This window comes from Ylistrum balloti, unplaced genomic scaffold, assembly GCF_031769215.1.
Source record: "Ylistrum balloti isolate Yb309-2 unplaced genomic scaffold, AGI_CSIRO_Ybal_v1 Utg371478, whole genome shotgun sequence".
NCBI classification, from domain to species: domain Eukaryota; kingdom Metazoa; phylum Mollusca; class Bivalvia; order Pectinida; family Pectinidae; genus Ylistrum; species Ylistrum balloti.
The window spans coordinates 30,001-47,782 of NW_026782768.1; the positions used below are offsets into that span (position 1 = coordinate 30,001).

General features: G+C 37.7%; 1 protein-coding gene across 1 annotated transcript in view; it reads right to left on the reverse strand.

Annotated features, from left to right (window-relative positions):
- LOC132562660 (neurogenic locus Notch protein-like) overlaps nt 1-11,318 on the reverse strand; it is a 31,142-nt gene extending 19,824 nt beyond the window's left edge. Inside the window, exons 1-8 of the mRNA XM_060227416.1 lie at nt 11,250-11,318; nt 10,191-10,354; nt 7,910-8,042; nt 6,090-6,247; nt 4,009-4,202; nt 3,374-3,772; nt 577-2,103; nt 1-140 (exon numbers count right to left, since the gene is read on the reverse strand). The exon at nt 1-140 is cut by the window's left edge and continues 17 nt beyond it. Of these exons, the coding sequence (XP_060083399.1) occupies nt 1-140; nt 577-2,103; nt 3,374-3,772; nt 4,009-4,202; nt 6,090-6,247; nt 7,910-8,042; nt 10,191-10,354; nt 11,250-11,318 (2,784 nt within the window). The remainder of the gene's footprint in view (nt 141-576; nt 2,104-3,373; nt 3,773-4,008; nt 4,203-6,089; nt 6,248-7,909; nt 8,043-10,190; nt 10,355-11,249) is intronic.
- Nucleotides 11,319-17,782: the final 6,464 nt, after the last annotated feature.

Here is a 17,782-nt window from a genome sequence, read left to right on the forward strand (position 1 = left end):
ACTCAGAATTTCAACAGAGCAATCTGGTGACCCACATCCATTTCCACAGGTCAAGGACGTCAGAAGGTCATGTAGGTCTCCGACATCAGATTTTTGTATAACGCTGTCCACTTCCAGCGTGACAATCCCATGATCATTTTCTGACAAAAAAGTGCGTTTCAGACAAAGCGACCAACTAGATAGAGAGATGAGTATGTTTTCATACGCGTTTTAACTGTCATACATTACCTGTGGTATTAACTGAAAATTGCAAACATACATTTGGTAGGAAAAGGATAAAGACAATAGAAACTGCATGTGGGTTTTTTTTTTATGGGGGGGGGGGCTTTTTTTCGGGGAGTGGAGGAGAGGGGGGATCTCTACATGCATTTGTACCTACAAAGTCCTTTCCAAAACAACAATCACTAATTATAACAATTAATTATATCACTTCAGAAACAAAAGACAACAAAAAGTAATTAAGAATAAGACATTCCACATTCGTCCCATAGCAAACCTGTATCAAACAAGACAATACCTATTTAGCATTATGTCCCCAGTAATGATTTTGTGGTTTGATTTTGGTATAATACATACCTAATGCGGACCGTTTGTTAGCATGTTTCACACACGCATATCCTCCGGCAGTATTAACACATACATGGTCAGATGCGCATGGGCTGGTAGAGCATTCATCTATATCAGTAGTGCACGTGGTCCCTGTCCATCCGTCAGAACAGTGACACTCGTAGCTGGGAGGGGTGTAGTGTGCATGAAACTCACACGAGCCGCCATTTTCACACGGCATGGCGACACATAAGTCTTTGTCGTGGTGATGGTGACACATATATCCATCCAAAGTGTTGACACATTCAAGATGACTGCTACAAGGATTGCCAACACAGAAATCTTCACGTGAGCAGTCCTCTCCCGTCCAGCCATGGCCACAGGTGCATGTCGGGACACTGTTTTGAATGGAACACGTGCCATTAACACCACAGTAGGTGGCGTTGCAGGAATCACATTCATAACTTCCGGCTGTATTAACACATGTCTTTCCATCTGAACAGGGCGACCCCTGTGCACACTCATCAATATCATACTGACAGGACACTCCTTCCCAGCCTGAATCACACAGACATTTTGGGGTTTTATCAGTCACAACACACTTACCGTGGTCGCATGGATTGTAAGCACAGAAATTGTATACGTTACATTGTTTACCAGTAAACTGACCAAAGCAAAGGCAAGTAAAATCATTTATTTGATCTACACATGTAGCATTGTTCATGCAGGGAGAACTTGAACAATCATCGATGTTGATTTCGCATCCTGTACCCACAAATCCGAGAACGCATGCACAACTGTAACTTCCGGGATTATTAGTGCAGTTTCCTCCGTTTTCACATGGGGAGAAGTCACATTCATCGACATCTTTGTCACAGTTGACACCGCTCCATCCCTGTTGACAATGGCAGTTGTATTGTGCTACTTCGTCTGAACAAGTACCGTGAACACACGGATTGCTCAAACATTCATCAATATCCACTTCACACAGCTTACCAGTGTATCCCTGGGGGCACTGACAGGTGAACTCGTTCACACCGTCCACACATACTCCGAAATTCAAACATGTAACATTGGCACATTCGTCTATATCATACTCACATAATCCACCGCCATAACCATCCGGGCATTTACAGTGAAAATTTCCCGCGAAATTGATACAAGTGCCGTTGTTTTGACAAACTGTGTGTTCGCATTCATCGACATCCGTTTCACAGTGTATTCCCATCCAGCCATTCTCACATGTACACTGGTAGCTACCATCACTATTCGAACAATTCCCGTGCATGCAGGGATTTGCCACGCATTCATCTATGTCCGCCTCACACCGATGGCCTCGCCAACCACTCTGACATGCGCAGATGAATGACCCCGGACGATTGATACACGTGCCGTTATTCTGACATGCATTTGCGCTGGCACATTCGTCTTCGTCTATCTCACATCTAGCTCCGGCCCATCCGTACGGACACTGGCATATTATCCCTGTCGGCCCTTGCACTTTGAATCCGTTATTTTCACAACTCGTTATGGTAGTACAGTTTGCACCGATGTAGCCTATGGCAAATAAAAGAAAACATTCGTGATCGTGATAATGAGTATGGTTAGTTAGAAATCAAGCAGAACAAGTTCCGTGTAGAATATTTCACAAGTCAAAAGATAAAACGTTAGAAGTCGTACTCTTCTCCTTTAAAAAAAAACAAGAAAAAACCAACATGTCAACATAATTATAATCCAAAGTCAAATTCAATAAAACTAGAGCAAAATACGACCAAAAGAAATATTTACACGAAGACTCCAAAAAATGTACAAGGAAAATAAGACCAGGTGTTCCCGAAGAATAAGCGCCTTCTGCTTCATCGACGATACCCGCATGTAAATCTTGGTCAATCCAAGAGAGTTATTAAAAGGACATAACTCGGTTGTGTTCTCTGATTTATCTTATCGTGCCCACCAAGTGTCATATAAGTTCTTATAAGAACATACATTTTTTTCTATTTACAAGATAGAAAATAACTTTTATGTCAGCGGAAAAGCATAAAGGTAAAAAAAAACAGCAGTTGCATTACATAACTACTAGCTCGTTAATAAGCATATCTATGAACGTTGTAACAGGAATTCCTTTCAGGGGTATCATGTTAACAATATTCCATTTCTCAGACTTTTTAAAATATTGCCAGAGTAAAGGGTTAATTAATTAGTTTATTAAATAAATAATTAGTAAGCCTGGTTGTTCCGATGTTGCTGTCCTTGTTCTCACTTTGGAACGTGACATCACTTGCTTAGATTGACAAGATCAGTATCCGTATAAATATGTCTTTTATTCATACTCTGCCGTAGTTTTATTGAATTTGAATTTAGATTCTCGTGACATATCGGTAGAGGACAAAAATCACACAATTAATGAGAAAAATCATGGTCAGTTTGATGACCTGTATAAAAGTAACATCCCTTTTTCTTCCACAATCTCTTTATAATTGCAAACAATTGAAGCGTGAAAAAAAAGATGAAAAGAAAAAACATTTGCAACACCCGACAATATGTCAGATAAACATATATAACGTCACGTTTTAATTAGTACGCTCTATACATCTCGGAAATAAATTGGAAACAAATATGTTTAATGTTAATTAGAATATGGAAAACATGTTAAAAAACATGTTTAAAATGACAAAAACAAAAACAAAAAAGATCTTTACGTTACGAAAGTATTGATTGATTGATTGATTGGGTTTAACATCATTATTTCGGTTTTTCTGTTAACACTGAACCAACCTAAGACACCATGTCAGATATTGGGCTGCAATCCAACACAGAATATTTGTACCTGTAGGACAGAGGCTTGTGTCACATGTTTTTCCAGACCAACCGGCTTCACAATTGCAGGAAAATGATCCCGCCAAATTGCGGCACGTGCCACGGTCAGAGCACGTTCCTGGAAATTGACATTCGTTGAAATCGACATCACAAACGTCACCAGTCCAGCCACTGCGACACTGGCAACGGTAACCATGGGTTTCAGTGTTGTCGTTAGTACAATTTCCGTGATTGCAGGAATGGAAAGAACAAGCATCAATCTGGTCACAAAGTCGCCCGGTCCAGCCTCTAGAACACTCACAGCGGTATCCGTACGCTGGAACTGTAGAGTCAGTCACACAGTGGCCGCTGTTTTGGCAGGGATTGTTAGAACAGAGATCGGGAATGGAACAATGTTGACCAGTCCAACCTATAACACGGAGAAGATGGATCTATGGTGTAGAGTAGAAGATTTTGAGCTTTAAGTCTAATTTTTAAATAATATATATAAAGTTGTGCATTTTTAGTCAACATACCGACAAAAGGATGAGAGAAGCACAATTCTGTTTTTAATCTCGTACCGACAAGGTGGAATATAGTACTAGACATCCTTCATTCATTATTGAAAACAAACGTTTGGGGAGAGAATATTGAGAGTTTACATACCCGTCTGACATATCGGACCAACTCCTTGGATACATGTTCCTCGAAAGGCACCTTGCACTGGAAATATGGAACATTGTTGGGAACAGGCCACGCCGTAGTAAGGGTCTTTACACACCACCAGGCCTTGTTCATTACAGGTCTGGTGAAGGGAGGGATCAGCTTGGCATTGGAATATCTTGTAATCTGTCGATAGGCTGTCAGATACAAATGGTAAATTTAGCAAAGACAAACAATATTGTCCAGTCTGTCGGTAGACGAAAAAATACAAATGGTAAATTTAGGAGAGACAACCGTAGTTATTCCAGTGTATCTATCTGTTATTCAGTGTATCTATCTGTTATTCAGTGTATCTATCTGTTATTCAGTGTATCTACCTGTTATTCCAGTGTATCTATCTGTTATTCAGTGTATCTATCTGTTATTCAGTGTATCTATCTGTTATTCAATGTATCTTTCTGTTATTCAGTGTATCTATCTGTTATTCAGTGTATCTATCTGTTATTCAGTGAATTCTTGTTATGCAATGAATTTGTCCGTTATCCAGTGTTATCGTCATTTATTTAATGAATTCGTCTGTTTTGAAGTGAATCCATCTATTTCCTGGAGCGGTTTTCATTGAATACGTCACTTCGGAATCGATCGTAGGTACATTGAATACGTCACTTCGGAATCGATCGAAGTTACATTGAATACGTCACTTCGGAATCGATCGTAGGTACATCGAATACGTCACTTCGAAATCGATCGTAGTTACATTGAATACGTCACTTCGGAATCGATCGAAGTTACATTGAATACGTCACTTCGGAATCGATCGTAGGTACATTGAATACGTCACTTCGGAATCGATCGTAGGTACATTGAATACGTCACTTCGGAATCGATCGAAGTTACATTGAATACGTTACTTCGGAATCGATCGTAGTTACATTGAATACGTCACTTCGGAATCAATCGTAGTTACATTGAATACGTCACTTCGGAATCGATCGTAGTTACATTGAATACGTTACTTCGGAATCGATCGTAGTTACATTGAATACTAGTACGTCACTTCGGAATCGATCGTAGTTACATTGAATACTAGTACGTAACTTCGGAATCGATCGAAGTTACATTGATGTTGTGTCATTAATTGACATAAAGCAAGAAAACGGCAGCATTTTTTTTTTTTCATTTTCTCAACATTTTTTACATAAAAATTTGTCAAAATATAACTTTTCTGACATATGTGATAAACAATATCTTTAATTGGATTTTATTTCACGTGATGTTTTATGAAACTCGTTCCAATGCTTGCTCATCAAAGCTCGCAAGAAAACTCGTTTCATAAAATCTAACATGAAATGAATGCACGCGTAGCACGTATCCCTTGAATTCGCCCATATTTTTGTATAAATTTCACTAGTGTACTATATATTGGATCGTTTTTCATTGAGTGTGTCAGCTAAAAATCAAATGTGATGTCATTATATGGATAATGATGTTATGTGATGGCTTGAAAGTAGCACAACAAAATGGCTGCCTCCGTTTGATTTTGTCCTCTACACTTCAAACTTGTCAAAATCTAACTTTTCTTAAGTATGTGATAAAAAGCACTTTAAATTTGTTTTAAAATCAAACTCCTCTCGAAGTTCTAATTTTTCATCCTTAAAACTTCTAAGAATTACTTCATAAAATATCATAGTATAATTTTGGGCATAGCCTGTGTCATAGCGCATGTTTTTCTAGAATCATTGTTGGGTGTCCCAGATACAATACTTACGGTTACCACGGATTGTAAAACTCGGAAAAGTCCGAAACTACGGAGTATAACAACGAGGGTTACATGAAAATCCGGTTTCATTCGATCAAAGCTGTTTTATAAATCATTTTTATGTAAATATTATTTTGTATTCTCTCGTGAATGTGACTTTGAACGCGGTCATGCGTCTATGTGTACCTCCGGTACTTCCGGATTTGGAGATATTTTTTCAATTGTAAGTATAGATGAATTTCGTGGACTTCCATTAGCATGAAACTGTTTCAGCTTTAAGAAAGGATGTCTTGAGATAATTGATTTACAGATAAAATATACTCACGAAGCTCCTGTACGGAAGTACGCCATAGATGCGTGGTGAGTAACTGCGTGTAGTTCATCAGGGGCGATGTCCCTGGGATTAGGCTGTACCACCAACTGACCAATGATATTTTGAAAGTTGCCATCTGCATAAGCTGTAACACGGTATCTAGAACGACCCTGTAAAATTACAGGAAAACGAAACAATGATGAGTGAGAACGAAACTACTGCATAAAGTTATTCATAATATGAATTATGGCAAAGTCATCTGGAGCGAGCATATTAGTATCACTAACGTATTTCATTGTGGTAAACAAACGTAACAGATCACAATATTTATCTAACATGAAGTTTAAAGAACTCTTCATTCTTGAATATTGTATTTACTGTGTTCCTAACTATTTAATGGTATTGTCTGTTTCCAGTTTTAACCTTTCCGACAACCTCTGTAGGTTTGCCAGTCCAAATACTAATCGCTTAGACTCGTCCAGCCAGACACTTGTTTTTTTGTGCACGTGACGAAGCGTCTTGGTGAGTGAGACTATCTGTTGCTATGTCCGCCATGTTGCTATCCACCATTGGCGCAAAGCATTACAGTAAGTACGAACTTTTCTACCTTTTATTCCTGCGCACGTGCTATCTTTAGAAGCTGTTCGAGCTACGCTCGCAATTACCTGTCGTAGTTATATTGGACGCTTGACTTTTAAAACACAATACATCATTTTAGTGAGCGCATCTTAACGAACAAAAAAATATACACTAAATCAGACCTAGCAATCTACATTTATTCAAATTATATTCTAGAAATCGAAATGGAATGATGTAAGTGCCTGAAAGTTTCAGATTAATAAGTGTTCCTTAAATTTTATGAATGTTTCTCTCGACTGATAAGTCAGTTACGTGGTCCGGACGGGATATTTGAGGATGATGGCGGTGCCGATGTACACTGTACAGTAATATCGACACCCTAGTACCCATGCCTCTCACCACTATGCCTTATTATGCAGCTTTCCGCAGCGAAGTTTTTATCACAGAAATGTTGAACATCATTATAAAGTGGAAAGATGAAAACGACATTCGAGATTGATCAAATATTGATACGGACTTGATGTTGGTCGTACTTGAGAATTTGAAGCGCTTAGGCCTTTTGTCGGGTTTTCTACTTCTGGTTCCTACATAATTTCTCTTATCGTTTGTTGTATCTTAACCATGTTAAACGCTTGAATGCATTTTACACTTTATCTATAAGATATATAAATATTGATTCTGATGTCAAAGTACGATCCAAGGAAGGTGACTTTCAACGTAATTTCAAAATACCGTATTACCTGTTTTTTTCGCGGGATTATATTTTCGCTTTTTCGCGGTACATTAAAGTGGTTGTGAATATTAAGTCTGTGAAATAATGAGATACGTGTGTATAAGATATCTTTTACATCCAGATCGCAAAATTTTATTTCGTTGAAATAGCATTCGATCGTATTAAAAAAAACCGCCCCACCCCCACCCCCATTACAAGAACTACTTGTATATTAATAAAACCCCTAATATAATTGGACATATATATATCTATAACATACATTTGAATTTTTGGGAACTTGGTCGCTTCGTTGTTGGATTTCTGAAGGAGCTAAGTTTCAGCATTCTGATCTCTCAGAGTTACTTCACAGCCCCTTGGGGCAGATATTGGGTTTGAAATAAATGACATTTCGCTTTTACGCGTGCGCTAAAATTGTGTGTAGTAACACAGTAAACACGTCTCTAAATCTAGAGATCTGGAATGCCCCCACCCCCACCCCACCGCCTGGACCATGCCTTGAGTGTTTTTGACGAGTACTTACCGACCATGTTGGAATATGGATAATGACTGGATTAGACAGGTTCCCAATCGGTGAACCAAAATGGGTTTCACCATACCCCGCAGGAAGGACATTGCTGGTAAATGTTTTCACACAAGAACTGGAAGTGCTATCTCTGAAACAACCAACAAAGGTATGAAAGTTAGAAAGACGGGCTGGAAACTGTTTACGTACATTTCACGTACAGGGATATAGATAATGAAGCACTTTAAAATTTGGATACATTTATTTTTTTTTTTTTATTATTTTTTTTTTATTTTATTTTTTCTTTACATTTCTACTTATAGTAAATGTCCCTTATCAAAATCGGATCACCTTTTCACTCAATTTCATCCACGCGTGGCGTGTGTTAAAAAAAAACAAAAAACAAAAAAAAACTTTAAAAGTCTATAACCCTCTAAAACAAAGTTAAAGTTCCAATGGCTATAAATAGAGAGTATGCACTCTATGGGTCCAATGAAGGCACAACATCGGCTTGACATGCTGCGAATGAGGTGCCGTATAACCATATGTGGAACTCGTGGCAATTCTTGACGAAGACCATCAGCAAGGTAATGTCGGTTGACAGGAAGCTGCGGATGACTAATAATACGTTGTGTAATATGTCCTACGCATGCTCGATCGATTGAAGCTACTAATTCCTAATTCACATTTCTAGTTCTAGTCGAGCATTGTCGTCCTTCAGTACAAACTTAGGGCCAACAGCACCCACAAAGGGTTTCATCCCGGTACCGTAACGTGGGAGGCTACCACCACGTTCAATCAAAACTGATCGCCTGCCCAAACCATTACCTCTCACCCGTCCCATGCTAAATGTCTCCTGTCATCACGAATGTCCACATATAATTGTTCATTTTTTGTTGTTGATACCATGTGATCCCTATTGAAATGACTTGCGCCGAGTCTTCACCTCTCAAAACATGGGGATAGACATCAAAATGATTTCGATACCATTCATTGTTACTGAGAAATTGATAAAAAGATTTTCAGTAATGGCGGCCTTCATTTGCATATTGTTCGGAATCCCCAAGGATGACAGAGTGGCATCATACAGATTTTGAAAGCGCACATATCAGAGATATAGAAACAGCAAAAAAACTTTGTACGGACCGCGATGTACGCCTGATGGTGTCTGCCACCGGACTAAAACCTGGACTTACACTGACACAGGTGCCCTATACTGCCGAGCTACACGGTGACGGCGTGTGAATCAAGGTCGTAGAACGGGACTCTAATGGTATAGTCCAGAGTTGTGAAGTCTATTCCTCATTGTTTGTATAGAAATTCTTCTTCCAGTTACCTAAAGGAAGTCGTTATTCAATATGGTGGACTTGCAAACCGATTTCACCAAGTAAGACTGCTTAAATAAATATCCTGATAGGCTGTCGTACATCGTGGTCTACCGATCAACAAAGGTCATCTGGAATCTATTCGGTGATCGAGCAATGACACTCTGAAACACATTTTATTTGTCCAGGCCTCAGTTCGATGTGGTCGTCCTGTTTGCAGCATGCCGACTGTTCGTCCAGCCTCTGCAGCTGTCATGTGGCGTCTCATACTAACAGATGTTCAAATCAGGACGCAAAATGGCAAGACATTCAGAAGGAGCACAACATTTGTTAATTGATTTGACGTAAAGTCCATGCAGACTGTCAATAAAACCACAATTGACAGTCTGGTCTTAACCCAGGGTTATACGATGTCTTGTTGCACGTTTATCGTAGGTTGCACGTGCAAATCGTTACCGAAACGTTACCGTGCATACATTGGTGATAAAAAAGTGGTCAAGGAGTGTTAAACTTTATTCTTTTTGATGGCTGAAAAAAATCACATGTTCGTCATCTTTAACTTTTTGTGTCCAGTATTAATATTCGACGTATTAAAAAAAGAAGACAAAACAAAACAGAATTTCATCTCGTCTCATACATATATTCTCGCGAGAGTGCAACGCATCTATGTTTATCGTTGCTAGGAGAATCTAAATAGAAGGAAAAGATAACAAAACAAAGGAGAATTTCATCCTATCTCATACATATATTCTCGCGAGAGGAAAACGCGACTATGTTTATCGTTGCTAAGGGAATATGAATAGAAAAAAAATCAGCTGAATAATGAAATGAATGAACGCCGTGACATCGTAACATAACGGGATTCAAACTTAGCAGGTGATTCATTTTGAATAATTTTGAAGGTAAGTGACATGATGTAATAACAGAGCATTGTGTTAGCAAGGTGTCACACCAATAAAGCGAGGAATACTTACAAGTAGCAGACTTCTATGGTGATGGAACAACTTTCTTTACAACCAAAGATACCGGGGGGTTCGTAGTTTACACAGCATACAGCACCCTTTGTTTCAGTAGCCATGAGATTTTGAGGGTTGTTTAGTCCGAGTACTCTGACAGACAGGATTGTTTCTGAAGTAGCCTACATAGAAAACAATGTCATTTACCTACAGCTCAGCAAGCAGATCATTTCCGGTGTTTATGTTGGCTACAGCGAATGCACTTCCGGTCGCTTCACCCACCGAATGCAAAATGACACCTTCTGCCAGACAACAGTGATTGCATAAATGAAATGTTAATTTGAAAGACATTTTCATTGCTAAAAACGTACATGAATTAGTCTGTACGATTTTTCTCCAAAGGAATGACATTATACACATAACTGATACCTTTATCCTTCAATAGGACTCATTCTTAACGTTGATCACCTCAGAAAACACATTCCTCACAATAAACATTTGTTGTTTCCTTACAGTTCTTAAATTCAGAAGGTATCATACAATAAACATTCAAAGCTGTTCAATTCTCAACAGGTTCACTTGTTATGACTTTATTAGCATCGAAAAAATATTTACAATGTGCCGTAATCAAAGTGAATCATTTTATATAAAGGAAAAATAACTGTGCTTAGAAATAAAATTCTTACATATCAGTCAGTATTTACCCTAATAGAAGAAAATGAAAATAACCCAATTTTAAAATTAGATGGACTTGTGTTCCACTATTTTGTTGTACCCAATTGAAATGACATTCAAAGACCTGAACAAACAAGATTATTCTAGATCTAACCTGCAACAAAGTTAACACACGGGACCATTCCCGAGGTAACCTGCAATAAAAACTACAAGGAAATACCAATAGTTCAACACAATCATAATCAAAACTCAAATTCGATAAAACATGGCAAAAATTTATACAGATTCATTTCCGGTGTAACCTGCAACAAAGTGATCATACAGGGCAATTTCCGATGTCACCTGCAACAAAGTTAACAAACAGGACCATTTCCGGTGTGACCTGCAACAACGTGATCATACAGGACCATTTCCGGTGTACCCTCTAAGTTCCTGTTTCCCAATATCAAAACAATTACTGTGATACGACATAGTTTAGTATTGTCTCCCACCAGTCGTCATATTTCGGATTTGGACATCGGTACATTTCGGAGGTAGGTAAAATGGCTTCTGAACTCTCCAAGAAATAATTAGTGATACAATGCTTACTTATCTCCGACTTCATGAACCTTTCATTGCGAGGATAATATGTTCCCGACTGAATTCACATCATCATTTGTCTTAATTATTAAGGGAGGAAGACATGATTCCCGGTTGGCAGTAAACGAGATGAAGTAAATGTGACGTCATTGGTTTTGGCGTAAGGAACTTATAACAAACAAATCGTACCTGTTTTACGGCCAAACCCAACAATAAAACCACGTAAACAAACATTTCGGAATTTCCGGTTTTGCGTTCCAAGATTAATGGTCCTCCTTGAATTGTGCGCAAGAGTATGAGGCGTGGTCCGTTCTATATAAATTCTAGTCTTTCTTGATAACGATTATTTACTCCATGTGAACTGAATCAGTTGACCTGATCTAGTCCACAGGCGTCCCCGTGATAAGATAATGTTTTACAATGTAAATACTGTAAGTGACGAAAGAAGATATGACAGAGTTCGTGACCAGCTTACAACAACAGAGGAACATTATCTCTTCTTCAGATTATATTCTACATATTTTGAAAGTTTGATCAGTATGGTGCCACTTAACAGAACGTGGACACCAAATATGGACATTATGAGCAAAACACCGCAAAATGGCGGATCAGAAACGGGAAGGGGAGGTAACTCCTGTGAACTAAATTATACTTCAAAGATACGTTCCGTTGTTGTACTTGCGAACGTGATATTACTAGCGTTGTTTGAGCCAGATTTATAGTACGATTGTCGTCGATGACGCTAATTTTTCCGGAACACATGGCCGTATTCCTGTTGCACCTGTTTTATTAGTCTCCGTGTTCACATTTTTCTCTAGTTTTATTGAATTTGAGTTTGGATTATACTTATGTTGACAAAATTGTATTTCCATTGGGCAGCGAATATAAACACAAAAACAACCCGAGTTTTGTTTTTGATTGAAAATATTACATACATGAAAGAAATTAACAAATCTTAATCGGACTTAAAACCTCAATTGAAGGTTGGAGGTGAGTGGCTTGCTCTCTACTCTGTTATATAGTGTTGCCTAAGTGATTTAGAACACCTGCTGCCTGGGATAGACACTTTACCGCAATTCTCAATATAACATTCGAGACGGGCCTCCCGCATCATGTTCCAGGTGACAGCTATGGAAAGGAGGTATCACCATAAAATGACCTGTGCTTGTCACAGAGCGAGCAATTCAACAGCTATTCAATAAGCTTACTATACATTAGTTCAAAGTAATAACTTGAAAAGATAATATGGATTTTTTTCAAAATGAGATAACTGAAATATTTCAACGAAGGACATGGTAAGTGATATCAACTTATTTATTTGTTATGATGAGTTGTTGAGGATGACAAAAGTTACAATTTTCTTTTGACTGATCATTTACATATACTTAAATCTACCTGTTTGTTGTGTGTTAGAAACATTCACGTGCAAAATCGAACTGTCCGTACACCTGTACCTGTGTTATCGCCTCATATATCAAGGTAATCGTATAGTAAGTTAACACTTCGATGATAATAATTCTCCTGCAATTTTGTAAAACACTTCCATTCAGATCGTAATTTAATGTAAAATATCTAATCGTAAACTGATTTATTTTACAATATTCGGAATCTGAGACTCTCTGCAGAATCCTTATTTCACATTTCTGTTTTGTAGCACAGTGACGTAATAGTCGCCGGAAATTGTTGTTTAGAGTAGTCAATTGAATTGCAATGTAAACACTGTTATCTGGCTAAATCTGCTTTTCTCGATTTGAAATAAGGTTATGTAATTAACCGCTAGCAACCCTGTCGAAATGACGAGGATGATTATTTGAACTCCCTATCAGCACAGCTATTCAGCAACGACAAACAAAACACCACCATTAAAGGAATTCCATTTCATGTATTCAAAGCAAAGATAAATATTCGATGGTACGAAATGATTTTTTTATATAATCATTATAACAAAATAATTTGTAACAAGTATTTATAAATTATTACTGTATTTGAAATGTCGTCGTGTCTTTCCCCTTTGTTCTTTAAAGATTGACTCGGAAAAAAACTTTCTTACTACCTTAGTACATATTGGAAACACCTACATTATTGCATGTAGACCTGTCGCTGTTGTATATAACACACTAAAACAAAGATTATTGAATGTTAAAAGACAAATCCTTATACCTACATGTCGGTGACAACAATGATTTACAGTGTTATTAATGTAAGTCAACTGAAGCAAAACTTATAGAAATAACTAGAAGATTTAGATTGTCCGCGCATGACCTTAACATCAAAATCGGACGTCTAGAAAACACTCAGAGAAAAAGCAAACTGTGCAACAGTAGTAATAACGCTGATAAGGATAACTGGTTTTATTTGATAGTTACATCTCATAAAGAATTGATGGGGAATATGTAGAGGAGCATTACTTTAAAAAATCCCGGTATGTTTTAATTAAACATTTTTTGAGTGAAAATAGTATTAGATAGCATTGTAACTTGTCCATTGTATACATATCACTCTTTGTATACCATGTCGCCCACTGTATACCATCCCACCCACTGTATACCATCTCGTCCCCTGTATAACATCTCGCTCTTTGTATACCATCTCGCCCACTGTATACCATCTCGTCCACTGTATACCATCTCGCTCTTTGTATACCCATCTCGCCCATTGTATACCATCTCGCCCACTGTACACCATCTCGCCCACTGTATACCATCTCGCCCATTGTATACCATCTCGCCAAATGTACATTTTTCGCCCATTGTATACTATCTCTACCGGTGTATTCCCTCTCGCTCATTGTATACCTAAGAGCAATGTACTCTACACACAGGTCCTTGGCCTTGCGGCAGTGTTAGTCATCTAAACATTACACAGATTGTTCTTATTGGTGGTGATACAAGCCCAAAGAACGTGTTTCAATGTCCAATTTATGTTTCGTTGTTGTCAAATTACATAAGAATATCGAATTGATTTTTAAAAAATATAATATGCAATGAAAAAGTACTGAGCTTAGTCTCTAAGTTATACAAATCTCTATCAGGTTTTAGTGAATCCCTTAAAGACCTGTGTTTAACCTTCATTCCGGTAAAGTCCGGTAAGTCGGTAAAGTCCGGTAAGTCGGTAAAGTCCGGTAAGTCGGTAAAGTCCGGTCAGGTAAGTCGGTAAAGTCCAGTAGATATCATTAATGCCATTGATAAAAGATAAGTTTTAATGGGTCGATACTGCACTATTGACCAATGGAAACCTTAAGTCCGATAAAAAGCCACAGCGGCAATCGTTCCCATAGCCCGGCGAACACTTCACCAAATGCATGCAACTTGTAAGCAGTGTTAATATTACTGAAGTCAGGCATAATTCTATCTCGTGGGCGGGTAAAACAGGTAAGTTTTGTGCACTCATTCGCAACTATAAATCACCAAAATTTTGAAACGGACATTTTGCTATGTTTTGATGATAAATATATAATGTATTTTGAAAATTTCTCGTCACAAAACCACAACAACATTAGCTTATTAATAACTGAAACATATCAAGTAAAAGTATGTTTCCTATTCTTTCTTCTTCAGGGCGAGTAAGGAGATAACCGAATAAATATAGGTCTTACAGAAGAGACGAGAATAAAATGAAGGGGATGCCATGGACCCAAATGATGTGGATCGGTACATACCTGGTGTGGGTGACCGTGGGATATCCTGGATCGTGGAACTGTTCAACAGAGGTACTTGTTTAAGATAACACATCTCTCAACACTTACGGAAATTTTACAGAAGTTAAAGGTTAGGTCCACCAAACTTCAGATAATGATAAGCATCTTCATACATTGAGGTAAGAGAATAGGGGTTCGGGACAGTAGCTTGTAGTCACTCAGAAACAAAAAGGGATTTGTTTTGCTTGGGTTTTTTGTTTGTTTGTTTTTTTGTTTAAAAAAATCATATTTATCGGAATTAATATTTTTTTTTAAATATTTCTTTTTTTTATTTTTTCTCTTTTCATATTTTGTGAAATTAAAGGCTCTTTAAGCATTTGTTTGGATATCAATTGATTTCCGCCTCCAGCTGATAATGGCTTCCTGTTATAGTATTTATTAAAAAAATCATCATTTACTGACGTCTCCATGGTTTACGGTTAAACCTCGGATAAAGTTGATTTAATTGTGTTGTTGTTATACAGTTGGTCAACGTATCAAGGTGTACGGTACGGCATTTTATTAAGGATTTGCTAAATGGAAATTAGGATGATTTTCTCGATGTAATTCCAAACATAAACGAAGGTCACAATATCGAAGTGCTGCAATACATCGACAAGGTGCCTTATATAATCTAGGGTCATTATTTTGGAAGGTTTTTTAAACGCCGGCCAAGGGTGTCGCCTTCAAAAGTATAGTTAAATCATAGGTCTGATAGCATAGATGGCCCCTCTCTGCCTAATGTCCACTTCCCACTATCATCTCCCTACTCATTTCCCTGCCTTTTCTGGTCTAATGAAAGGTCGAGAGGTCGTAGTAGTGGACGTAAAACCCGTTAAACAAATAAATCAATCTAACGTTTATATTACATAATCAAGGAGAGTTTTTACTGTTTATAAACGAGGGACATTATATCGAGGTTTTACTGTATATAAACTAGGGACATTATATCGAGGTTTTACTGTATATAAACAAGGGACATTATATCGAGGTTTTACTGTATATAAACAAGGGACATTATATCGAGGTTTTACTGTATATAAACTAGGGACATTATATCGAGGTTTTACTGTATATAAACTAGGGACATTATATCGAGGTTTTACTGTAAATAAACGAGAGAAATGTGATTAATTTTTTAGTGTTTTTGCCCGTTAGTAAATCTAATAAAGTGTCGTCATCTTACGATTCATTATATAAATAAAATAAAAATAATAATTTAGGTCAGTTTAGATAATTGCAGGTTAAGATACGAAAACGTACTGAGGGACAGTATATCGAGTAATTAGGACATAGACATGTTCAATAGCTAAATGCAGATTCGATGTCAGTGTTTACTTTGGAATCATTAACAGATGCGTCATTTGTACGTCATAACGTTATGATGACGTTGATGGTTACTCGGTGTTAGAATATATTCAGTCGACATTTTTACATTTATCTACAGGTCACACGATGATGAGGAGACAGACCAAGCTTAACTTTGTTTACTTTAGACTTGGGACTCTTCTTCTTTGCCGAGCATCCAAAATATGTCCTTCCCTGCCTGTAGTGATAATTGCACTTACGTACACCTTACCTGGACTGGAGAGAGTACAAATTGTCTAACCCGTTCAACAAAAGTTACCATCAAGTGTTATTCAATATGCTGTTGTATATCATAATTTTTAAGCGGGACCATAAATTAAGGGTTACATCGTGCGGGTTTGAATGTATGCGCTTCCTGGCAGCAAGTTCCTGGGTTCGATCCTTCTGATTCGACCTAGGACGTATCAGTCGGTAACTTGTTTTACATGTACTAAGTCATTTATCCTCTGTAATTAAGAATTTATTATCATTACAAAATTTCATAATTCACCTTGTGTTGACCTAAGACGTATTAACCGTCTGATGACCTAGGACGATTTCTGCTTTCGTCGATCATTCAGCTTTTGTTGACAGGTTGTATTCAGTTTATGTTGACCTATGTGACATATTACCGTCAGGAGATTCACTCTCTCTTGACCAGGGACGAATTCTCTCTTTGCCTCTGTTACATTGTTGATGAGAGGTCCAGTGGTGTATCATGCTACCATGTCCGGGTGATGACATATAAGTTCATTTTTTTTCTCATTGAGATCGCTATCGTAATCGATTCTCTACTTCAGAGATAGTAGGTTTAAGAACACGGATATCAGACCAGATGCTCCTTATCATACGGATAATGTTGTGTGTAAATGTGGTGGAGAAATGTGGGCAAAGATAGAAATTCAGTAAATGTAAAAAAAAAAAAAAAAAAAGATAGAAAAAGCTTAGACTTTTGATATCACGCTTACTTTACAAACTGTTTATAAACAGGTGACATGCTTAACAGCTTTGTCGTTTTCTATTGGTTTCAGCCCGACGTTCCCTGCACAGCCTACGAGATCATTGACGGTAAGTGATTATCTCGACATGATTTCATTGTGTGTAAATATTCGAGTTGTTTATCAATATTGATAACTGCGTACTCTTGTCAAGATAGCTTGTCACTTAACACTGCTCAATAGTTAGGTTGAGTATTTCGGCGCTATAAAAATTCGTTTCAATAGCCTCAAAAATCTTATTCATATTTCACACATTTTTGGTTTGCATTCGTTGATGCTGTTGGCAGCGGTACATGTTTTGTTTGCTGCCCACGCTAATTACAATAACAGCTGAC